Genomic DNA, 26,130 nt, shown 5'->3' with positions numbered 1-26,130 from the left:
ATTTCTGCAGTTCATGATAAATTTAAAAATCTATTTTATCATTCAACAGTGGAGTTGACTTGGCCTATGGAACGTTACCTAGCTGGCTGTCTTAAAAGCTGTAGTATTTGCCATCCTTCTAGAGAAGTGCCTGTATTTTGCCTTTTATTTCTTCCATCAATTAAACCTTGAATATAGCTATGGGATTGTAATTTATTTCAGCATGAAGACTTTTATAGATGAGTCATTTAGCCTAATTTAAAAGGAGGACACACAAAGCCTTGTTCAGGAAGGGCTGTTGTATATTGGTAGCGCTTCTGTTTTCATCCAAGTATAATTTTGGTGCCTGTGTGCTACCACAAAGCCCTGAGCTTGTTCTGTAGCTATATTGAACATGGATTTTCTGCACACTAGGTCTCATCAATTTGTGTTTTGTTGGGTTTTTTCAAAGTCTCAACAATTCATCCAGTGATGAGTCTAATCAATCTTACAGGTTTCTATCAATTATATTTCTATTGTTAAGCATCTTTTGCTGTTAACAGTTGATATGTGAGGTCTTTCCTTGTTTCCCATTCTACACCTATTCTTTTCACTCTGTAGATTGTTCCTTTTTTGGTAGTTGTTCATTCAGAAATACTGACTATGTAGTTTTTTGCGTTTCTTCTTGATACTAGCATTTTTTAGAAAACAAGCTACTTTACCCCAAAAATTTTGCAAAACAATTTTGTTGCTAAGTCTTGTAGAGGTAGGAGATGATATTTGTAAGGGAATATATGCAGATTTTACTTATGACTGTGCACTAACAGTTAAGCACATAAACTTTTCTTATTTTTATGTCATACCTTACAATACCTTTTTAAGAGCCTTTGTGGAAAAAAAATATAGTTAGGCAAAAACATACATGTTTTGGGTCTTACCTTTGCTACATATTCTATGCATGTACTATAATACAGCCAAGTCTTTCTACTAAAGATATGTAAAAATAGGAATAGCAAAGGTTTGAGTCAGACCTGAGTTATCATCTTGGCATAGTCTCATTTCTTCTTTGCTCCCATCTGTTCAGGTATATTTAAAACTTTATTAAAAGCTTTATGTGCTTTTGATGCTTTTGTCCTTGTGGAGAAAGAAAATACATGGAATGAACCTAGGAAACTGTAAGAATCAGTGAAGTGAATGAATTCTTTTCAGCAAAAGCTGAGTTGTAGGGAAATCTAACTTTGAATTATTCAGCTCTAGAGGGAAAAATAAGATAGATAAAAGAGAATATTGGATTAAATTAATCTTGAGTGTAACTGACTGATTTCCAGGGAGGCACAAACCAACTGCATTGATAATACAATTCTTTTTGGTAAGAAAACCTCTTTCGTTCCAATTGAATGTTACCGTTATTGCAGTTCAGATGCTATTACATAATGGCATTTGGCTGTAAGGCTAATATATGAAGGAATTAAAAGGTGGTCGCCTCTCTTCTAGGATTAATCTGGTTCACAGCTTTGCTCTTTGGTCTGTCCTGCCTCTTGTTCCCTCCCTCTTTCCCTGCTGCCACTTAGTTAATGGACAAGGGGGCTTGCATAATGTGTAAATGCCTAGAAGAATATTTGAGCTTTATTCTTCTGGGCCTCTTTACTGTCTGGGGATTTTAAGGGCTGTCCTCAAACAGTAGATAACTACACAAGTTGAGACTTTCTATTTTAAAAATGCTGCCAAGTGTGGGAAAGCTAATGACTGTTATAAAACCTGAAGAATAAATATAGGCTTGAACTTCGAACATTTTCAGTCTCTTGTGAATGTTCACATGTGTTAATATAAGTATGGATGCCTGAACCTGTGCTAAATATCACTGCAGTCCATATATACAATTTGAAAATTACTAGCAATGTAAGGTTTATATTGCATTGTAAGCCTAATATATAATGTATGTTCTGTAATTTTCCTTTTGCTATATCTTAATTTTAGCATAGTATATTCTGCTACAAGCATCAAGGTTGACATGATAAAAAGCAAAGAAATATAACTGGTAAGGTTTCTTTTCTTGATAGCTTAGTTTACTCGAACCATTTATTTCCTTAATGTTCTATTACAGGTATACTTCTCAATTCTAGTCTTTGATTACTTAATTGCAGTTATGTCTGTCTGTCTCTTACCAAACATTGTATTTTTTTCCATCTGTCTATAAAGTACCAAACAAAGGATAGTGGGAATGTGATGTGACATAGTCATAGTGACACAATGACTGTATAGGCTGATACTCTCTAACGTTTTAGGATGATAGTGCTAAAAGTCAGGTTTGAACTTAAACTGTAAACTTAGAAGGAAGTCAGTTTAACAAACATAGTTGGTACAAGAGGTTTGAGATGAAGAAACTGTTGAGAATATCTAATGTTTGTTTTAACCCTGTTTCAGAACACTGCTTTTGTGGAAGGCAGCAAGTTGATACAAGAAGAGCAGATTCCCCACAGGAAAGAAAATAAAAACTCTTGGAGCAACTTATTAAGGTAAACAGATTGCAGTGGATTTCTAGATGGGTAAGTATTGATGAGCAGGATATTTCTACTTCTTTTATTTACCTTTCTTTTATAAAGGATTTATAAGAAAAGCACAGAAAGCTACTTTCTAGCCTTTCACAAAAGCTCAGTGTTGTCACAAAGTAGTGTATACTCCAAGACCATACCCAAATTATCATGTAGTTATGTCTGTATTTTTCTGGTTGTTTATATGAAGATCAATTGAACTTACTGATTTTTTTAGTACAGATTTTTTTTAGAGAGATCTTACTTTTTTAGCACTGATTATGTAACAGTTTGGAATTGCAGGTACAGAAATCATGTGTCCAGGTTGCCTTTTACAATTTTTTTTTAATTCATGGTAGAATTGGCAATTATAAACAGCACATTCCCCAAACTGAACAATTACTAAAAGCAAACAGAATCCCCCCAGGCAAAGAAATTGTTGGGAAGAAGCTTGAAGAAGCATCACTTGCTGTTAAAAAGAAAAGAGATAAGGTTGTTGAAAGCTGCAGTGGAACATGAGGTAGTAAGTCAGGACCTCAAATGAGCTGCCTCCAGTAGTGGCTAGAAATGAGAGGTGGTTGTGCACCTTCTGCTGTTCAGTAATATATCTATTCTTGTCACGTGCAGCACTTCCACATCTCTTTTGCTTACTTCTGTGTTCCAGTTATATTGGGGCCATGTAAGGAGGAGCTTTGGCAGTGTGGGTTGCGGGAAAATCGGTTGAATTGCAAAGTTATTAATATGGGAAATGATGTTACCTTTTTTTTTCTGGCTAGACACTTGGATATACCCTTCTGTCTTCTATTGTATAAATTATTGATATTGAAACTATGTAACATTTCTAATGGGAATGAAATTTAATAGGAATTCAAATTTTCTTTCTGCATGTCTAACTTTTGATCATACTTTGCAGTCTAAGAAAAGCAGTGTTACAGGATCATTGTGTACATATCTGGGTGGGAAAGGGACTGAGAAATCAGGATCGCTTAATAAATACCATCAAAAGTTCTGTCACGACATGTGTATGCATGTGTGTATTGCTAAACATAATGATGTGTAGCTATTGTGTGGAAAATGTTGGTACTGGCAATATTTTTTTGCTAGTATAGGATTAGAAAGTAAATGAATATTAAGACATTCAAAGAAGAGCACAGAGAAACTTTGTCGTTTTCTTCCTGAGATAATATAAAGAAAAAAGTAAAAGCAGGGGCTATTAATGCTGTAGTTATTTTTAAGAACTGTTATTGGAAAGTATATGTTATTCTGAAGTTGTGTGTGTTGTTTTTTTCTTGCTTTGTTTTTCTTTAAGCAGCAGATCTGGAATGGACACGAGTCCTCTGGGAGGATTAGAACTCTCTGAACATACTCTTGGTCTACTAGGGAATACCACCATGGCAGCAGGTCTTGCAAATGTAGGAAATACGTTTGGAGGTCCACCAAGTTCTTTAGTTTCTAGACCTAATAAATTCCAAAACTCACCTATAGAAGATGACGATGATGTAGTTTTTATTGAACCTATACAACCTCCGCAGAATTCTACGTCACTGATAGCAGATCAAAGGAACACTGCATTTACATCATCAAAAAATGAAGAACTTCAAGGGAATGATTGTAAAATGCTTCCTCCTCCAAAAGACATAAATTCTCAAAAGGGGAGTATAAGTGAAACTATTATTATTGATGATGAAGAAGACATGGAAACAAATCAAGGACAAGAGAAGAATGCTTCCAGTTTTAATGAACGAAGACTTCCAGAGTGTAAAAATAGAACCAACGATATGGAATTCTCAGCTTCCAGTTTTTCAAGAAGTAAGGTAAATTCAGGAATAGGTAATAGTGGTATAACCACAGAACCAGACTCTGAAATTCAGATTGCTAATGTTACTACATTAGAAACAGGTGCTATGAGCTCTGTGAGTGATGGTCATTTAGAAAATGCTGAAGGGCGTGACATGAACTTAATGATTACACATGTAACATCACTGCAGAATGCCAACTTGGGAGATGTATCTAACGGACTGCAGTCAAGTAATTTTGGTGTTAATATGCAAACATACACCCCATCTTTGACTTCACAGACCAAGACTGGTGTAGGACCTTTCAATCCTGGTAGAATGAACGTGGCTGGAGATGTATTTCAAAATGGAGAATCTGTGACTCATCATAATCCTGGTAAGTTGCAATTCTGAGCATTTTCTTAAGAGCTGAAAACAAATAATATAATGTTTGATTAAAATATTTTTGGCAGTGGCACTGCTTAGTTTTCTTAGCTTAATTCACATGGAAGATCTCCGTTCCCTTTATCCCCATCACAACCTTATCTGTGACTCCAGAATAAAATATCCTCAATGACATAATGTGTTAGGTAGGTAAAATTCCCCAGTTTAGCAGTTAGTGGTACCTTCAGATGTTTTGAGACACAAGTATTTGTAAATATCTAAAGCAAAGCTCTCTTTCTGACTTAAGGGCACCCCTTTAACTGTCACCAGTAAAGGTGAGTGTATCTACTTAAGTTTTGTACATTTTTGTGCAGTTCTATGACTAGTGTAATGCATCAGTTAATTTAAATATTATTGTCTTGCCATCTGCATATTATTTGACATGCAAAAAACCTGAAAGTCTGATCTTAAGCTGTAAGTAGGTAGCTGTCATAACTCAATGCATACTATGCAATTCTCGGTATTTACAATGCTCAACAAAACAGGGTCCGAGTTACTTGTGGACTCACGTATTTCTGCAGTTAGTTATACACACTTTATAATTGCTGTTTGGTCTCCTGTGATAATATGTATTTGTATCATACAATATTAATTTGTTTGATTTGTCTGGTTTTGTTCTCTATGTATATAGCAGTGTATTGTCTCTTCATTTAGCAAGTACACAGGTATTCCTAAAAGCCAGATGGAGCAGCCATGAATGGTTTTCGGAATTGTTATTCTGCAGAATTTAAGCTTTCACATAACCAATTGAAAACATTCCAGGTTCCAACATACACTGGTACTCTGCTGCCTTGTTAGGCTAGAAATGGGGGAAAAAAGCCAAATTACCACTTTTGCTACAGGTTTAACTTAAGACTAGTTAGCGTCATTTTAAAAGGGAAATTTAAAATGAGTAGAATCTAGGTGCAGTAGACATCTGTTAATGCACGATTTCTTAATTTGCTCGTAAGCTGATTAAAACACATGGGTTTATTTTTTTTTTAACCTGGTTTTCAACAAATATTTAAATAGCACAGTTCTTCAATTTCGTTATATATTACCAAATGTACTTTTGTGAAAGTCTTAGTACCTTTCATATTGTATTGTGGAAATGGCAGTATGAAGTTAAGCTTTAAGTCGGATATTAGGTTGTGGGATTTTTGTGTTAATCTTGAAACTGGTTTCAGAATTTGACTTCTGAAGTTGAAATCTGGGAAGTTTTTATACTGTATTTGTCTCACTGAATAATTTAGAAATTCAGTTCCTAATCACAGAATGATATGGGGCTGGAAGGGACCTCTGGAGATCATCTAGTCCAACCCCCCTGCCAAAGCAGGTCCACGTCGAGAAGGTTGCACAGGAACTTGTCCAGGTGGGTTTTGAATGTCGCCAGAGACGGAGACTCCACCAGCTCCCTGGGCAGCCCGTTCCAGTGCTCTGCCACCCTCGAAGTGAAGAAGTTCCTCCTCATGTTCTGGTGGAACTTCTTATATTCACGTTTGTGCCCATTTCCTCTTGTTCTGTCACTGGACAATCATTTAAAACCAAAATTCCCACTATTGCTAATTGATCCCTTAGACATAGGGTATGATTATTGTATCTCAGATGGTCAAATAGTCATGGATGATAACTTAAAAGCATATATTACCTTAAAGTAGTGCCTTTGTTTTTCAGGGAAAGTGCATTTTAAGAAAATCAGCAAGTGCTTTGCTTTAAACTACTGAACTTTTATTTTTTGGTGTGATTAACAGACATGCCTGAATTTTGCCGGTATGAAGTCTTATAGGCTGGGACCATGGCAGTATTGAAATAGATTGAGTTCAGAGAGACAGGGGTAGTGGCTGGGAGTCCTTTCAGGGACTTCATGAAGATGACTCACTCAGAAGTGGATATGAGAGATGTATTTCAGGTTGTATAGGATATTATTTTTTATGGCTGTGGTCTGTCTTTTTGAAAAATAAAGAGCAGTAGCTTTAAAAGAAAGCAGGAAGGGCTGCCACAGGTAAAAGAGAAGGAGACAAATACCAAACGAGAGAAATTAGAAAAAAAGAAATGAGGAGGAAAGAAGGAAGACAGCTATAGTGGAAATGGCTTTTACACAAGAAAAAGCCTGAAACATGATAGGTGTGGATCATTTACAGATATTTGTACTTAGAAAGATGGAAAGGAAGGGTTTTCAAGTTATAAATTTCAATTTTGTTCTTCTTCCTTGGAAGTTGCCTCCTTTTCTTCTATAAAATCTTGTCAGGAGAAGTTAACCCTGCCTGTTGGAAACTTTGATAATATGACAGGAAGCATTCGATCTTACATATGTTTAATATTTTCTACAAAATTCCAGTCGAAGGTTGCTAAGGATAGATTCATCTTTTCTGGATCAGTGGTGTTCCATCTGTTCTGATTTCCAGATTTCTAAAATATTTCAAATGGAGGTGGAGACTCCTGTTTAGTTAATTTAAGCCTACTGATGATAAAAATGCTTTGATTTATATAATCTGAAGATCATAGATTGAAAAATGCTGCTTATAGTTCAGAAATAAGCTGTAAGAAGTTGGATAGCAAACTTTTTTTTTCAGATACTACAACTTTCCGTACGGATTTTCTAGCTAGCATTTGGTGAATGTCAAAACTTTGTGTAAGGACTTAATACATCAGTTCACAGAGCAGTTTTGTAAATCTCAGAACTTGTCCGTTACCTTGCTAGGACATTCTAGCTTGCATCTTGACCAAGACCTGTTACTCATGTTTACTTCCTGTATAGAGGATTTGAAGCTTTGAAGATGCAAGCACGTATAGTTTCCTGTTACTACTACTTTTTCGTCTAGTGAGAAAGGAATTGGGACATGTGACATCTACATGTTGTTAGAAAAATAGTAGATCAATAGTGAGGCTCAGGCAAGTATGTTATATGTATTTGTATCAGAAGTAGTGTGGCCAGCAGGATTAGGGAAGCGATCATCCCCCTGTACTCGGCACTGGTGAGGCTGCACCTCGAATACTGTGTTCAGTTTTGGACCCATCACTACAAGAAAGACATTAAAGTTTTGGAGCGTGTCTGAAGAAGAGCAACATAGCTGGTAAGGGGTCTACAGCACAAGTCTTAAGATGAATGACTTAGGGAACTGGAGAGAACTTCCCTCAGAGCCTGGAGAAAGGGAGGCTGAGGGAAGACGTTACTGCTCTCTACAACTACCTGAAAACAGGTTGTAGCGAGGTGGGTGTCGGTCTCTTCTTCCGAGTAGCAAGTGATAAGACAAGAGGAAATGACCTCAAGTCATGCCAGAGGAGATTTAGAATGGATATTGGGAAGAATTTCTTCACTGTTAAGCATTGGAAGAGGTTGCCCAGGGAAGTGGATGTCTCCATACCTGGAGGTGTTTAAAAGATGTGTAGACATGGCACTTGAAGACATGGTTTAGTGGTGGACTTAGCATTGTTAGGTTTACAGTTGGACTTGATGATCTTAAAAGTCTTTTCCAACCTAAATGATTCTATATGTGGTTTGGAAGATTTCTTCTGAATCAGTGTTAATGTATTCCCCTCGGCTAAGTGACTCCACTGTATGGGACGCAGTAGGTGCATGTCAGAGAAACTTCTGTCCAGCACATTAATTCAGAACCTAATGTAAGCACTGGAGTACCTTTGATAGAGCAGTTTGGGTTGGAAGGGACCTTTAAAGACCACCTAATCCAAGTCCCCTGCCATGGGCAGGGACATCTTTCACTAGATCAGGTTGCTCAAAGACTGGTCCAACCTGACCTTGAACATTTCCAGTGATGGGGCATCCACAGCTTTGCTAGGCAATGTTGTGTTTTGCCGCCTTCGTTATCAAAAGTTATTCCTCATGTCCAACCTAAATCTACCCTCTTTCAATTTTAAACTGTTGCCTCTTGCTCTGTTGCTACAGGCCTTGGTAAAATGTGTATCTCCATCTTTCTTAAAAGACCCTTTAATGTATTGAAAGGCTGCAATAAGGTCTCCCCAGAGAGTAGACCTTCTCTTCTCCAGGCCGAACACTAGCCTCTCTGCCTTTCCTCAAAGGAGAGGTGTTCCAGCCTTCCATCATTTTTTTGTGGCCCTCCTCTGAACCTGTCCAACAGGCCCTTGTCTGTCTTGTACTGGGGACCCCAGAGCTGGACCAGTACTCTGGGTGGGGCCTCAGGAGAGCAGAGTAGAGAGGCAGAATCACTTTCCTCGACCTGCTGGCCACAATTCTTTTGATGTAGCCCATGATAACAGTTGGCCGCCTGGGCTGCAAGTGCACATTGCTGGCTCATCTCCAATTTTTCATCCACCAGTATCGCCAAGTCTTTCTCGGCAGGGCTGCGCTCAATCCATTCATCCCCTAGTTTGTATTGATATTAAGGATTGCCCTGACCCAGGTGAAAGACCTTGCACTTGGCCTTGTTGAGCTTCATGAGGTTCATGTGGACCCATTCCTCAAGCCCAAAAGTTCCCCTGGATGGCATCTCTTCCCTCTAGCTTATTAACTGCACCACTCAGCTTGCTGTTACCTGTAAACTTGCTGAGGGTGCACTTGATCGCACTGTCTATGTAGTTGATGAAGATAGTAAATAGTGTCAGTCCTAATACAGAACCTTGATGGACACAGCGTGTTCCTGATTTCCACTTGGACATTGAGCCATTGACTGTAATTCTTTGGATGCAACCATCTAGTCAATTCTTTATCCATCCGTATGTCTCCAGTTTAGCAGCAAGAATCTGTGGGGGCGACCATATCGGAGATCTTGGAGAAATCCAGGTAGGTGAACAGAAATCCATGTAGATGAGTTTCAAGTGCTTTTGGACTGGAACTCCTGTCACTCCACTCCCTGACAAAGAGTCCATCCCCATCTCTCCTGTAAGGCCCCCTTTAGGTACTGGAAGGCTGCTATAAGGTCTCCCCAGAGCCTTCTCTTCTCCAGGCTGAGCAAGCCCAACTCTCTCAGCTTGTCTTCATAGAAGAGGTGCTCCAGCAAGAACTGAAGAAATTGAAAATGGAACTGTACAGTCTCATAAACTTGGCCATTAAAGAATTACGGATAGGAACCTGGGGGATGAAGACAGAAGGGCAATGAAACTCGTCCAGAATCAACTAAGGAAGTGTGATACACCTTCTCAGTTTGAGGACATGAAAAACAGATTTTAGACATCCTTTGCAGAGAACATAAAGTGGAGGAGGTAACGTGGTTAAAAAGTGAGATGTGAAGAAAAGTCACAATGTAAAAAATAATGCCTATGAAGGTGTTAGGTGGAAGAAGTCAAAGGAAAAAAAAAAGGCAAGATGGTCTTTCTTGTGGTATATTTGTGGAAGGAGAAATGCAACAAAGTGTCGGTTAAGGGAGGCTGTCTGAAGCCTTAAGGTACTAAGGAAATATTGAAGTAGTATTAATGAGGTACTGGGAAGTCATGGTAAAAGTTTTAAACAAAAATGAGCCTGGAAAAGTCAAGTTCTCATGAGAGGCAGTTGAGCCCTACTGGGGTTATAAGCATGTGTAACTTTACTGCACATGCTGCATAATCCTGGTAAGAGATACGGTGTGCTCCCACTTGAAACCTGTGGGAAAGGAGGAGAATCTCAAAATGTTTTGAGGTCTTAAGGTGGTACCAGGATATAAATATATCTGAGGTAGTAGGCAATAGTATAAAAAAGTTTGAAGAGGGTAGTCAAGTGAATTTTAACTTTAAGCACTATGGTAACATATCTTAGTTTGTCGGTATGGATACTCATGCTTTCAAAGGTAAACCTCTTTAATGGTTTAAAGAGGAATGTGTTTTATTCTGCTTCCTTTCCTCCTTCCCCTCACCTCTTTGTTTCAGCTTTTATATTTACCCTCAAGTATTACGGTGGGTAAATTTCTGAAGTGTCTTACACGTCTGAGAAGTAGAACATCCTTGACAGATACAAAGTCACACCGGAAGACAGTCTTCTATTTGCTAAGGAATGTATGTTGTTTGTTGCTGCAACAAGGGTTCTGGGAACTTTATCCTAAAATGAATTTTAAAACTATGTGGTGGAATATGATGATAATAAAACAGAAAGAGGACTTCAGAAAATAGTATGAGAAAAAGATGCCTTCTGTTTAATAAATTATTATGGACCAAGATAGTGTCCCTTAAGATTAAGGTATGGCAGTTGCTGAAGCTTATGGATTAAGGTTTTTGTTATCTAAAGTTACAGAATTTAAAATAATCTTTCTTATATTTCATTGTTAATTCTAGTTGTAATGCCACTCCAGAAATACACTGAGTTGCTGCAGTAAGACATTCAAGGCTTTAGTATTTTTATTTAGTTACACTAAAACCTGTGTTTACTTTTTACTTAAAAGTAGTAGTACAAGTACTACCAAGTACAGTAATATTTATCCAGGTGTTTGCTATTCATTAAGTGACAGTGAAGTACTGTTCTAGATGCTGGGAGTAAAAAGCTTGAAAGGTAAGCCCCAAGTGCTGTGACAGTATTTGGGATATCTGACAAATACTAGTGAAAACATGTGTAAATGTTGGTTGTGGTTGTTTTTTTTTTAATAATGGAAGGAAATTCCTATTCAGGATTTAATTCATGCTTGAGTACTGTATCACTCTTGGCATTCTTGGCTCAACGTTCCTAAATTCTGGTGACAAATATTTAAAATGAAAGCTTAAATTCCAGAGAAAAGCCTAGAAATCACATTTTACTGGGCTTTTTTTTTCCTCCAGAACTGTATATTCTGCTCCGATCATGATAGCAAGCGTGTAATTTAACAGAAGCATGTCATCTTTCTAGATGTATTTCTGTTCTAGAAAAAGTTTTACTTAATTTCTTGGTTTCATAGTAGTTTGTTGTCTGAAAATTCAGATGGAAGACTAGTGGAATGTGAAACACAGGGTCATGGATTTGTGTACTGCCAGAACTTAATGAAATATTATTTTCTAGGTTCATTGATTTCTACTGAAGAAGACTTGGAACTCTCATGACTTTGCCAGTTTGCACATTAAGTGGTATTCATTCCGTTGAAAAGGTTATTGAGAAAAACAAGAACTCTTACAGGAATCAATGACGTAAATACAGATCCCAAATGTGGAGCTCAAACTGCAGTATAGCCTCTGGCTCCAGGCTAGACTAGGAAACTAGTATGGGGATGCCCAGCTCTAGGGTTTATCACTGGGGTTGGACACACGATGCTTGTTAAAGCTTTAGAACAAAATAACTAATGAAAATCTAAGATGTCATGTTCTTACAAATTTGCCGTTTATATCTCAGACCTTAGTTTAGAAATTCATATTCTTTGTTGGCCTTTTTTTTTTTTTTTTTTTTAATTGCAGTTGGTAATTTCAGTTTTGTTTGTCTGAAGATAAAATTGCCAGTTTGCAAACCCAGTGCAAGTGAATTCAGGTCTGCAAAACTTGTCCCTAGATGCAGGTTGGGACCATCCTGAAATTTGTTCATACTCTGAAGCTTTTTAACAGTGGAGAGTGGCACCATCGAACAGCATTTTACTTTAAACCTGAATTTCTAAAATAACATCTTTCTCCTGTTAATTGTCAGTTCCAACAGAAAAATTATTTTATGATCATATATCTATGAATATTATTTTATATATGTACATGTCTGTTCACTTACTCTTATGTTTGTTTGGTTTTTTTGTCTTGAAGATTCTTGGATATCCCAGTCAGCTTCCTTCCCTAGAAATCAGAAGCAACCAGGTGTGGATTCCTTGTCACCTGTAGCATCACTTCCTAAACAGATTTTCCAGCCTTCCGCCCAGCAGCAGCCTTCTAAACAGGTTAAAGTCACATGTGCAAACTGCAAAAAGCCTTTACAAAAGGGACAGACTGCGTATCAGCGAAAAGGATCAGCTCACCTTTTTTGTTCTACTACCTGCCTCTCATCATTCTCACACAAACCCACTCCAAAGAAACTTTGTGTTATGTGCAGAAAGTAAGGGATTCTTTATTTTTCTTTCATATTAGGTGCTAAAACCAGTAATTCTCAAGATTCTCATGCGTGTGTGAGAATTGCTTTGTTAAATGATATAAAATCTGACTACACAAGTACTTTATATACTTCTAATGTTGTTTAGAAATGTTGAATTCACCGTGTCAGCAACAAAATAAAAAGTATACTAGCTTTCTAGTTCAGGATATGGCAGATTGTGTCTATGAAGCCAGTACTCTAAAATTACTGATTTTTTTTTTTTTTTTTAAATAAAGATAAGATGTCCAAGTTATAATATATCCTGGGACAAGATATGTTCTTTAGATACAAAGTTCTTTATGGAAAAAAAAAAGTGGAGCTTGTGTTGTATAGAAAGCATTCTTTTTGGTAGGTGAAGGTGTAAAATCAAGAGTCACTAAAAGCAGAAACTGATACTTGCTGGAAGAAATTTGTGAGCTTTTCCACTGTTGGCAGTGTGGGGAGAAAAGAAGCCTTAGAGTTTCCCCATAGTTAAGGGCAACTTTTGAAGCTGAAGAGTGAGCAGTACAGAGGGAGTGACAAGCATACCTAGAAGTGGCTTTCTCTAAATTGTTGATTAGGTTTGACTTGTAATTTTTCATTTTTTCCCAAACTTAATATGGCCATAGAGAAGTATTCCATAATTGTACTAGTGTAGTGTTAGGTATACAAAAACAGCTGTACTATCTTTTTCTTTGAGTGTACTGAGATTCTTGCACTTCATATTTTTTTCAGTGCACACTAGTCCAGTATACCCTGCCAATGACACTGGTTAAAGGATGAATTCTTGCTGAACTAAAGGCTTGCAGTAAAGATTGCCTTCGTTAATGTATGCTTTGGAGAAAACCTAGCAGATTTAACATATTTTAGCTTTTTAAAATACATGTAAAGGCTCGAATTCTCAACCCTTGCCTCTGCAGAGCTAGCTAAAAGCACTCTGTACTCTTTCTGTTGGCTTGTACATGTTTATACTTCTAAAAAACGTAGTGTAATCTGGTGACTACCATCTTCAGCTAGCTACATTATATGTAAGATGGAGATTAGTCTAATGTTTTTATTTCGGACTGAAACCTTGAAAACTCATAGCTAAATCCATGCTGTCTTGCAACTTTGGAAATACTTATCTGTGTATTTTAAGAGGCTACATACACTGTCCTAAATGAAAAGGCTTTATTTTTGAATGATGAGGAAAATACCTTCTTTCTAGCTTTTGAGGTTACTTAAAATAGTTTTAGTGTATTTGATTTCTAGAGAACCTTCAAATCACTTTTGACAATTTTTGAGGTGGCTTATCTTTGTTCTTCCACTAGTATTGCAGTTGCTTACTCGATCACAGTTAAATAGAAGGCAGTATATGCATGAAATTCTTCCTCTGTAGGATGGCTTCGGTGTGAAGCCCAATCTTATCCAGCTTTTTTTTCTTTTTTTGCTTTATTGCCAAATTTTTGCTACCTGGTGGTCGCCAACCAGGTACTCTTTGCTCCATACTTGCTTCTGTGTTCTTTTTCTACTGAAGCAGACATAATATTGTCAGATTGCAGTTCAGCGAAAGAATAAGGGAATTCTAGCAAAATCTAAGAGATTTTTGAATGTAGATTGGATAAATAATAGCTGATATGTCATAGGTCAGACTTCCAGAGGTAATGCTCAGCTTTAAGTGGAAAAAGTGAAGCCTACAGTAGTTTTTAAAAAAAATTGTATAACCCCATCTGAAAAGTCAGAATTCTTAACATATTTTATTGTGAAACCCTTTTCTAGCACTCTTCTTAACCTTTGTAACTACATAAATAGCATAGGAATTATCGTAAGAAGGAAATACATCTGGCCTCCTCCTTAGTGTTTCTAATTTTTATTGACTTGGGTTACTCTTTTTGACTTTGCACTTGTGTCCTTTGATGCAGGTTAATATGTGCTTTCATACAAGTTAGTAGTGTTTATAAGTCCTGGTGGAATCCAGCCAGAAACTGTGGGCTCCTCAGGGCAGGAGCTCTGGCTTTGTTTTGCAGAACAGAAGTGGTAACACTTCCAAGCACAAATCCTTACTAGCTTGCCAAAGGGCAAGCCAAAATCCGCTGACTTTCCTTTGATGGCAGAAGGCAGGCTTGCCAAGTGTTAATAACCAGGGGTGGTACAAGTTGATTTTTTCAAGAAAGTCTCTCTAAGGAAAACATTTTCTAATGTTTTCTGCTCATCCTAGTTTTAGGGCTCCTAGATATGGGTATCTGGTGCATATCTCTTCCAACTGGTGACCCATTGTGATGTCAGTAGAGATCAGACGTGCCCAATCAATTTTTAATTTATTCTCCCTCATCAGTTTTTAATTTATTCTGCCCAACAGCATTTCATGTATGTCAATAATAGTCTTTTTCCTTGGAGGGCAAGGAGGGAGGCTTTTATTTCTTCTCCTTGCTTCTTGTAGTTTATGGTATGTGGTAGTTTGGGATCAAGAGTGGAACTACCTTAGAAATTACCTCAGAGGGTTGAGAGACCGGGTGACAAAGGTGTGCTGACAAGTGTGGTGTTAGTAGCTTTGCTAAGTGTGCAGCGTGTGCAACATACAATTGAAAATCAAGGAAGTCTAGAATTGGCTTCAGTGAAAAACAGTGTAAGTCAGTTTGGTTAGAAGAAGGTTTGTTCTATTTCAAATCAGTTTTATTAATGGTTCCTTGTCTGATTTAATGCATTAAATTGATGCGATTTCATGGGCAACTGCGTGAACTGTTTAGGTGCTTTGAAACTTCACAGTAATGATGGAATCAGCTTTTTAAAAATTTTATGTGATAAAACTTCTAGGCATGTTTTTGGTAGAGTTTTAAGCTTTTTGGTTATATTAAAGTATGAGAAAACAACCTTTTCTACTCCCCTCATTCTGTCCTGGGGTTAATATTGGAAACAGTGAAGTTATATACAAATAAAGACCTTTTACTATAAAGCTGATTTTTTCATATGAAACTTAAGTATAGTTTTTGTGGTAAGTTGCAAAAGGGCTAGTTTAAATTTGCTCTGTTAATTTTTTGTGTAAGATGGAGTTTGCCACAGCAGGTGCCTAATGGCGTGTTGAAGTCACTTAGTTCTAGAATAATATTAACAGAAAAAAATAACTCAAATCCAAACAAAATAGGTTTTTACACAGGAAAGATATTGTACTTGCAGTACTTACAGTAGTTGTAAAAATATTATTAAACTTAGTGTTTGACATGTGACTAACAACTGTACCTCTACCAAACCAGTTTGAAATGTATACATTAAAAGGAAGAACGAATGTTATAAGATGTAAAGGGTTCTTGTTTAAATATATGTATGTATTTATATGTATTTATGCACAAGCACACTAGAGGTTTTTTTTGTCTTTCAGAGATATAACAACAATGAAAGGTACCATTGTTGCTCAAGTTGATTCAAGTGAGTCTTTCCAGGAGTTTTGCAGTACATCATGTTTATCCTTCTATGAAGATAAACAGAATCCCTCGAAAGGAGTTTTGAATAAATCAAGATGCACTATCTGTGGTAAACTAACTGAGGTCTGGTTGACTGTTTTTTTTTTTCTCCTATCTTTCTCAATAATGACACTATTAATAACTTGCATTCTGAAATAAGAGGACTGGAAATAAGGAAACTTAAAATCTGATTCAGTATTTTCATATGCAGTGAGTTATTAAGATATGCAGGCTTAATATTCATGAAGAGCAACTGAAGTAAGAAAGAATTCAGAGGTTAATACTTGATTCCTGTTTCAGAAACTTGAAGTGCTTTTGCTGATACCTTGTAGCTACTGTGAACAATCTTTATTAGGTGTAGAATCTTGTAATTATAACCCAGATCTCCCACATAGAAGAATTACTGTTGAAAAAGGTCAAGATTTACCTACTTTTTTCCTGTATATTTTGAAAGATTATGCAAATGTTTGTAGAGATACATGATTTTAAATTCTCATTAATGCACTACTTTTGATGCCATTACTGGACCCACCATAATTCAGGCTACTATTTTATGTACCATGTTGTTAGCCTGCAAAATGAGTATTTTATAAAATTGCATGAATTGACCTACTCTAATATGCAGTTATTACATCCTTCCCTGTGATCTTTGCTTCTAGCCTACAAAAGCAAATGGGTCCAAGATTTTTTTTTTCTAGAACTTTGAAGACAACAGAAACACTCAATTTCTGTTTCTGTATTTCATGGTCATTTCAAGCATATCTGTTCTTAAATAGTGAGCTAGTATAATCTGATTTTAGTTACTATACTTGAATGTAAGACTTTGGCTTGTCTAGTAGTTTCAGGTAACTTTGTGCTTGTGTGGTGATAGAATACTTTTTTATATTTATTTTTATTTTTTAGATTCGTCATGAAGTTAGCTTTAAAAATATGACTCATAAGCTGTGCAGTGACCATTGCTTCAATAGATACAGGATGGCAAATGGTTTAATAATGAATTGCTGTGAGCACTGCGGGGAGTATTTGCCTAGTAAAGGAGCTGGAAACAATATCCTTATTATTGATGGTCAGCAGAAAAGATTCTGCTGTCAGAACTGCGTTGGTGAATACAAGCAGGTAATTACTTCTTTAAAATTAAATAAACATTAATACTCCTGTTATTCATAACATGGTTTTACTTCTCATTAAAGTCTTAAGTAACAAAGACTTCTAAAAATTAAATTAATCCCAGTGAGGCCAAACTAGCTGGACGGGACCTTTTACTACTGGCTTGTTTTTAATGTTGTAATAGTAATAGCTATTTGCTATTAATGAAAGTATCATTGAAATTAAGCTTTCTGTTAAAAATTTCTATTTCTAATGGACTTATCACTTATGAGTATATTAATAGCAAGCCTGACATACAGGCTTACTGGTCCTTAAGTGATGTTCTCTTTTTAGATACAAAAGTTAGTTTCTATGCAATCGAAACATTCAAAAATGTGCAGACTTTACAGATTAGACATAGCTGTGAGAATGCTCTAACTGATTACATATCGGCTGCTTTACCTGTACTGTGTCTAATCTCCTTCACCGTACAGCATAGGATTTCAAAATTTATTGTTACTTTCATCCTTCTGCATCTTAAATTTTGTGCTTTCGTATTCTTTATTTGGTTTGGTTTTTATTTGTTCTTAAGACTGTTAAGATAGTAATAGTTGTGGTTAAAAATAATTCCAATTCAATAAATCTGATGCTGATGTCTTTTACGTATTATAGAGACACCTTAGCTCTGAACCATTGCTAATGGTGTAAAGGTTTTTTATTTAGGTTTAACCATTGTTAAAGGTTTAAATGTTACTATAGTATTTATGGTATAATAGCATATCTCTGAAATATTAAATATTTTGGGGGAGGATATACAATTTGAGAATTCGGTTTTTTTCTTTTGCTTGGTACATTTTGCTCTGAGTTTGTAGGATAGTGTTACAAAATATGAAAGTACTATTTTACTGGCAAGAAATACCTGATTTTGAAGTTCACACTTGAATATGTGAGTGGCCCTAGTGCTGCACGTTGCTTTGGGTTCTTTCTTCATCTCTTTCCATTTTTAAGAAAACAATGATCCAAGAGAAAAGGGTGTACAGTGCTATTTGTTTCCAAGTTCTATAATGTTGCATCATGTATGTTTGTATTTTCTCTTTGGACATTCAGTTTTGATGCTTTTGGGGATGGCTCTTCTTGCATGCAATGTGCAAACAGCAGATTTGGAAGGTGCATATGTAAACAGCATAACTGAAAACATAACATAAGCGTTATTCTTTTGTCACAGCTATACGAAAAGGGACAGGATAGGTTTCCAAGATACTAAAAGCATAGGCATGCCCAGAAGCCATGGAAAGACTTGAAGAAACGTTGAATACTGTCTCTCGAAGAAACAAAAAGGCATGAGATTAACTTTGAACTTGAGACATTCCCACACAACCAGTGTAACATGCACTGCACATGGAATTATGAAACGAACGTGGAATTTTGAGAGGCCGAATGATAAATCTGTACTTAACACTCATTACAGACTGTACTCTATTTGTTCAGATATTTTGTATCTTTTTTTGTGTGTGTTTAGATATGTATTTGAGAATGAGAAGGGTATGGGTAGCAAGTTGTATGTTCTGGTTTGATTTGGGGAGGAGGAGCAATTTGCAGTACCAGGAATCTTCACAAGTAGTGTTGGGTATTGTGCATTATCGTGAGGATCCTTAAGAGAACCTTTAAAATTGAGACACATTGTTTTGGTGCATTTAGTTCTGCCAGCAGACTTGATTCAAGCAGGTTCTTAATTCTTTTGTGGAAATATTTGGTACTGAGGAACTGTAAATAGGCTGTGAGAAGCTTAATTCTAGTGTTCATTTGCATCTGGTTTGGAGTGGTGGTTAAATGTAATTCTTAACTGGTAGGTTTCAAATGTTCCTGGAGTGTGGGGGTTTTGGGGTATTTTTGATATTAAGAGAAACTCAAAACATAAAAATAAGTTTCTGTAGTTTATGTTGTTGTAGGTGTTAGAGTTGCTCAGGACACAATTATTTGAGAATACTTTAGTTGTCTAGCAGGATTTATTTAGATTTGAACTTCATTTGCCTTAAGGTTTTTTGAACTGAATATATTCAAGGAATTCTGTTCTTCTTCTAAAAGGAATTTAGACTTTGGAAAGCATCCCTTGACAACTCATTGGGCCACAATTGATAAATTGTGGGTTGCTTTATTCAGTAGTAACAATGGTTCCTTGGAAACTTTTTATTAGATCTTACTTTTAAAGGAGAATCAGTGAAGGGGAGACTATTGAAGAGTCACTATTACATACTGAAATAATCTCAATGGAGTCAATAATACAGGAAAAGTTGATGTGTCATTTAATTATAGCTTTGTGTTGTACCACTGATTATTGTGTGTCACATAACAGTTTTAGCAAATGTTTTCTTACAAACAGTTGTAAAATAAATAGGTTTCATTGGTATGAGCTTTGTATTAAGCAGTTTATATTGTAAATGTCATACACCTATCAATATGCTATACATTTGTAGTAGTAATAAATGAAAACTGATTCTTATTACTTGTACCTATCTATATACTTCATCCCTATTTTTTTAAATAAATATTACACTGATTTCAACAATTAATTTTCAATAACTTATCATGGACATTTTTTCTTCCTGGAATGAAAAAATTAAAATTATGGGTAATAAAAATTACCGTGGCTCTTGGAATGGCCACTGACTGTTGGTGGGAGGCAGGGAAGTGAGAAACAGTGTTATTCCTGGGATGGGGAGTAGGTTTTTTCTGAAGTGCCTAAGTCTCCTTTCAAGGTGATGGAGGCACTTAGCTTTCTACATACCAGTTTCAGCACCTGTTTTAAAACAGACACAGAAGTAATCTTGAGTATTGCCTCCTGTGTTTTGCTTTCTTAGAGGCAATGGCTGTTCTTTCTTACCTAAAACTGATGTCATTACAGAGCTTAGGTTTCTTTCCTATTAAAAAAGCTATGAAAAATAAATAGGTCAATAAATTGTGAGACTTTTTTTTTTTTTTTAAATTTTGTAAGTAGACATAGCCTAACTACTATTCACTGTGGTTATATGCAAGACCATGTTAATTTCTTGATGGCACAACAGCCATTCATGAAGACGGCTAAGTGCAAGTCAAGCTTTTTTAAAAAAGAGGAAACAGCAATAAAATCCTTCCTCCAAAAATGAAATCACTCTGACAATTTAGATAAAATGTCAAAACAAAACCCTTATTGGAAATGGTTATTTTTTTTTTTTAAACCTGAAGAAGACTACTACTTCTAGAATTGTAAGTTCTTTTTACCTGTTGCACTGAGATTCAAACTGTTCACGTGTAGAGGGACAAGAAGGACTTAAAAAATGATGCTAAACAAAATGAATAAACCAAAAAACAATTCTAGAAGAGAGTGAGGTCATATCTGACAAGGAGGTGGCTAAACTGTCTATGTAAATGTGCAAATGCTGAAATACTTTATTTCTTCGAGTAGGCGTTTCATATAACTAAAATGGGAACTTAACCGTTTTAAAAATTACTTTAGTGCTTTATTTAAAAATTAGTATCTGTGCAACAGCTTGAAACAGTTGTCTACCAAATATGTCTACCATGAAGACATATCAACCAAAAGCACATAAATATGTTGTTTTGATGTTTCTGCTTCTGGTACTCCTGTATGTTTTCTGTCTTGACAAAATCGATCAACTTCCTTTCCAAGGCAGTTGCAATGTTATTTGTGTCTTGGCTTGCTCAACTTGGGTACAGACGTGACAACCTTTTTTCTAAGAAACAAGTGAATTCTGTGACTTGGCTTGTGCAACCAGCCATACCTTTTAATTTCCAGCTGTTCAACCAAAATAAAGCTGAGTCTGTGTCTACTTTCAAAAATACAGTCTTTAACTGCTTTGCTTCCTGGCCTGATCAGTCCACAGTGCTCTTGATTCCACCATTGAAAGCATTTAATGCTTTACTAGTTTAAAATGTTCCTTTACTTTTTTTTTTCTTTGTTTACTTAACTAAAATTCTTGTTAGAATGTGACCTGGGATTCGCTTGCTTTGGGTGCTTCTTAAAAGTGATGGTCTTCATGTGCTGTCAAAAAAAGGGGAGAAGGAGCTCTAGCTATTTCTTCATAGGCTTCTTAATAGCTCTGGAGTGAAGTGAGTACTGGGTGAATGCAAGCCAAATGAGAGTTTTCCTAGTTGGAGAGGATGCTTGCAGTGCCTTTTCATCTAGTGAAAATTTTCCTTCAGTACTGATTAGAAGTGCATTTGGTTGACTTCTTTGATTAGATGAATAGTTACTACTGAACATGCTTCCAGACTAACCAGGCTGTGCCATCCCTTTGAGCTATTCTCCTACAATAGAAAAAAACCCAACCTAGGCAGTTGTGCTTCCTTGTTTCCAATTCTGCTTCTTTCCAAACAACTTTTGTGAAACTCCCCTAAAACTCATTTCATCTGCTTTATCTGTGTGTGGGGTTAAGGAGCCTTCACTGTATACAATAATATGCATATCAGTTCTGCAACTCCTATATAGAGTTTGTATTTAGTCTCGCAAGACGTATTGCTATTTACTGGTTTAAATCTCAACATTATGGTAGAATGTCTTGTCACATAGCACTTCAGTGGAAGCATCTAGGGTTTTCAGCTTCGTCTTGTCGCATCCAGTGTTTGTTCTTTTTCTGTGCTTCTTTGCTATTAAGACAATTCTGTCCTCCTTTTTTTTTTATAGTACAATTAACAACAAAAACTGCTACTTCCTGCAGTTGTTACTGCTTTGTAAACTCGTTTCCAAGTGTCTGTTTCAAGAGTAAATACTATTGACAAACCAGTAATCAAGAGCTGAACAGTTCCTTTTCTTTGAAATATTAAAAATGCTGACTTCTCAATTTTATTTTTCATTTCTGGTAACTTTTAAAGACAAGTTCTGTGGTTTCGACGGGTTCAAACTGTGGTTTTAATAGTAGAATCTCTTCCTCAAATAAGTCACTTCTGTCTCACTTCAGGTAATACTTAGCTTGGTATTTAGTAATTTCTGGTAATACTGAAGTCTGATACCATGCACACTTCTACAGTTGGAGATAGCTAGATACTTTTTACCCCATCTCCCATGGTTGAATGATAGAAATATTTATCAACCAAGAAATAATCAGTTCCCCTCTCTTCCTGCTTAGTGGTGTGGGGATTTTTTGAGGCCTCTTGGTATCTATGCCTCCAGGTTCTTGCATCTCTGATGCAAATCAAGTCCTTCTAGAAACTATGCTATTCTACCTTTTATTTACTCCTGTTTCTGGAACCATTTATTTTGCCATTTCTGCTCCAAATGTCTTATCTTTGGCTGTAGAATTTGCTTCTCTTCAATAGAAACTGTATAATCAGCTTCCTTAGGCACCTGAATAACATTTATAGTAAGCATTCAGTATGTTATTTTGTCAATATTTTAGAAGATGAAGTGAGATAGGTACATCAGAGATGTTGAAACAGCTTTGTAGTTTTGAAGAAAAGTACTTAATGGCAGTCAAAATTGTGAGGTGTAATCTGTGTGGGAGCACAGGAGATTCTCAGGAAGAGGAAGCGAAAAGGTGGTATGACTAGATATTGGGAGGTAGGATGGATATAACCGCATCCATGCACTGCTGTACCTGGAGTAATTGGACAGGGTTGAGGGGAAGAGGAAGAAAAAGCAAAAAAGAAGCAGCTGAAACGTTCAGTTAATGTAGGAGTAACTTGCTTTTTGAGGCACGAGAAGATGGGATTTTCAGTTCTCCTTTTCTTGAAGACATGAAGGCAAGGCTCTTGAGAGCAGAAACAAAACTGGCAAAAAGAGGGGGCACTGGCAGTCCGAGATGCCAGATAAAAGTTACTGGACAAGTTACTGGTTTGGCTGTTTGCAGAGTTCAGCTGATGGAACATAAACACAAATCACTTGGTGTTCAAGGGCCACAAAAGCAATTACTTCGGGTTTTGCTCTTAAGACTTGGGCAAATGCTTTTGAGGTGTTACTAAAGCTAGTTACTTTTGTTGGAGCAGGGAAGAGTTTACAGGTCTTAATTCTCGGGGGAGTGATGGTTTGAGTGCATTATTTCAAAAGACTGATTAAATAATATGGTTTCTTCTTTCTTTGCTGTTACAGATTCTGCTGACATCTGCTTCTTTTCTTAGACATGCGTGTTGCTTCTGGATCCATCTGGACCATCCTTCTTTCAAATATGTCTGAAATAGTTTAGCTGCTGTATTCTTGATTGCCTTACTAACGGATTTCTGTTACCATAGAATTCCACATAGTGAATATGTCTACTTTTCTACTTACAGAAAATGTCTTATCTTTCTCCCTTACCTTTCTATTTGAACACAGGTTGACTGTGCTTCTGTCCCAGAATATTCTTTTCTAGAAACTTTCCTGGTATTTATCTTATTTCTAATCTGAAAACGTTAACTCTGTAAAGCTACCAGAGAGAAGTTTGCCTGAATTGGGGGGTATGTGCCGATCTGTTTTACCACGGACCGTGAGTTTAACTGGAAAGCGTTTCCTTCAACTGGAAACAAGTCTTTGGGCTGCCACGTAGCATTGTAGCAATCAGCTGGTATTCTAATGTTCCTGATTGACTGGCCCTCCCATGGGAGAAGTTGTAGCAAGAATGCTCTCTTACGCTGTAGGCATGATCTTCATCCTGCTCTTTACCCTTTTGAAGGCACATGAAGCAGATCATACTGCTTTCTTTCAGTCAAGAATAAAAGTCTGTAGCACAGATAACTAGCAAGGCACTAATAGCTTTATTGAAATACCGTGGCAGCCAGAAAGTTCAAGAACAATGACTTTAATTAGTTTCAAACTAATTAAACAGAAGTGAGGCTTACTTCTAAAATACTCTGAAATTACAGTATGGATCTGATACCTATTTTGGGGCTTCATCTTTCTTCTTAGTAGGATATATGCAAGAAGAGCTCTAGAAGTCAGTTTTCATGATCCTTTCAGTAAGATATAAAGGAAGATCAAGACTCCTTCTAAAGTGGTTGTTGCTGATAATGGCAAGAGTAAAAAATGCCTCAGAAACCCTCCAAGTGAGTTTTCTCTTATTTCCAGGAATTTGGATTTCTGTTGCAACAATACTTGTATTTCTGGAGTATATCCTGTTTGTCTTGCGTCTTGCTAGTAACTTTTGTAGTTGCCAATTTAAGTTCAGTGCTGTCCTAGTGGACAGAATGAATATTTGAAATGTATATAGATCTAGTAGCTCGTAAGAATTTTCAAATCACATGAAGTGTTTTATAGTCTTTTCTCAGTTATCTGTCGTGAGATACCTATCATGAAGTAGGCCTGATTTCTAGGATTAAGTCTCTAATAGGGTATACAAACAAGTCATGAAAGAATGAGTGGGTTTAGAATCAAATATAGTAAGAACAAAAAAATATTCAGACTTCTGCATTTACTTGGACTTTATGTTTGGAAGAGGTCAAGTATGCAATCAGATCTAGCTCAAATTAGGTCATCTCAATGCAGAATCATAGGTGGAGTGGTGAGGGAGAGGTCTAGTCAGATCGCTCTGCATCAGGTTTCCCCTCAAAGGGCACTGGGCCATTATTCTGTAGAAATTTTGCCTGTGGATTAGCTTAGTCTTTTTGTACTTAGTAATCTAATTGATAAAATTTTTCTTACTCATAGCAGTGTTTGTACTTAGAATTTTCTTAAATTTGCAGTCATTAAACTTGCATATATTTTCATATGACTGTAGATTTGAATTTGCTAGAAGTGGTGCATGGAAGGGAGATGTTTGTTACTTTCTTTTATGGATTGGTTCTGAGTTAATTCCGTCTTTGAAGGAAACTTGAAACTGAGACTAGTTTGAATGTGCAGGTTTTTGTCTATAATCACTTTTTCCTACCTTTGAAGTATCAGGGGGAGCACAAGATGAAGCCAGTATTTCTTCTGGAATGGAAGAGAACTGCTAAGATAGTAGCTTTGGAGAAAAAGACGTGGGTCTCCTGGTGGATAACGAGTTGAACAGGAGTTAGCTGTGTGCATTTGTAGCAAAGATGGCCAACTGCATCCTGGGTTGTATCACAGAATGCTTGAGGTTGGATGGGACCTCTGGAGGTCATCTTGTCCCCCTTCCTGCTCAAGTAGGATCACGTAGAGCAGGTTGTCCAGGACCATTTGAGTTTTGAATATTTACAAGGATGGGGACTCCACAGCCTCTCTGGGCAACATATTGCTATATTAGCAAGAGTATAGCCAGCAGGTTAAGGGAGGTGATCTCTGAGCCCTGCCTCCACTCCCTACTCTTCCCCCATTCTTCTGCGCTTCTGAGACTGCATCTGGAGCAGTGTTCAGTTTTGTATTCCACAGGATGAAAGGTGTTGACATTCTGATGCAAGTTCAGTAGAGAGCTACCAAGATCACAGAATCACAGATGATATTTAGAAGGCTGAAGCGTATGATATAGGAGGATGAGCTTGGGAGACCTTAGTTTGTTGAACCTTGAGAAGGCTCCTGAAGGAGGATCAGTTGCCTATTGGGAAGGCAGAGAGGACAAGGTTGGGTTCTTCTAAGTGCACAGTGGAAGGATGAGAGGCAACAGACACAACTTGAAAACAAGGGGAAATTTGATTTAGATAGAAGGAAAAGCTTTGCTTCTGTGAGGGCAGTGAAATTCTCCAGAGAGGTTTCATATGCTCATCCTTGGAGACGCTCAGATTTGACTGGACAAGATCCTGAGCAACCAGGTCTGGACCTGCTTTGAGCAGGAGGTTACACTTGACCCTCTGGACGTCCCCTCCAATCTGCATGATTCTGTACTTCTGAAAGAAAGAACGAAGCGGTGATGTTTAATATAGAGAATTTTGGGGGCTTTTTTTGTTCCCTCTTTACTTAGTAATGAAGATTTTGGTGTTCTTTGTCGGTTTTCTCTCTACCAGTGAAGTTCGTTCTTTTGTCTCCTGACCATGAAATATCAACGTTGACACAGCTTTACATTTTCCTTAATTTCCTTTCTGAACACCCCCTTTTCCTTGAGGACGGTTAAAATATTCAATTAAAA

The 26,130-nt window shown here is 36.8% G+C and overlaps 1 protein-coding gene across 3 annotated transcripts in view; it reads left to right on the top strand.

The window, feature by feature from the left end:
- The first annotated feature begins 2,394 nt into the window (after positions 1-2,394).
- Positions 2,395-26,130, top strand: part of ZMYM2 (zinc finger MYM-type containing 2) — a 69,727-nt gene continuing 45,991 nt past the window's right edge. The window contains exons 1-6 of one of the 3 annotated variants that reach the window (XM_074159285.1): positions 3,811-4,303; positions 4,568-4,661; positions 12,320-12,605; positions 15,976-16,141; positions 16,961-17,173; positions 18,369-19,718. In XM_074159285.1, the coding sequence (XP_074015386.1) occupies positions 3,812-4,303; positions 4,568-4,661; positions 12,320-12,605; positions 15,976-16,141; positions 16,961-17,173; positions 18,369-18,407 (1,290 nt within the window). In that variant the 5' untranslated portion in view covers position 3,811 and the 3' untranslated portion in view covers positions 18,408-19,718. Of the gene's footprint in view, positions 2,475-3,801; positions 4,662-12,319; positions 12,606-15,975; positions 16,142-16,960; positions 17,174-18,368; positions 19,719-26,130 lie in introns of those variants that run through there. The other 2 variants (XM_074159265.1, XM_074159275.1) reach the window with 2 other exon arrangements.

This window comes from Numenius arquata, chromosome 1, assembly GCF_964106895.1.
Source record: "Numenius arquata chromosome 1, bNumArq3.hap1.1, whole genome shotgun sequence".
NCBI classification, from domain to species: domain Eukaryota; kingdom Metazoa; phylum Chordata; class Aves; order Charadriiformes; family Scolopacidae; genus Numenius; species Numenius arquata.
Note: the sequence above shows the minus strand (reverse complement) of the source record. Positions and strands in the feature narration are given on the sequence as shown.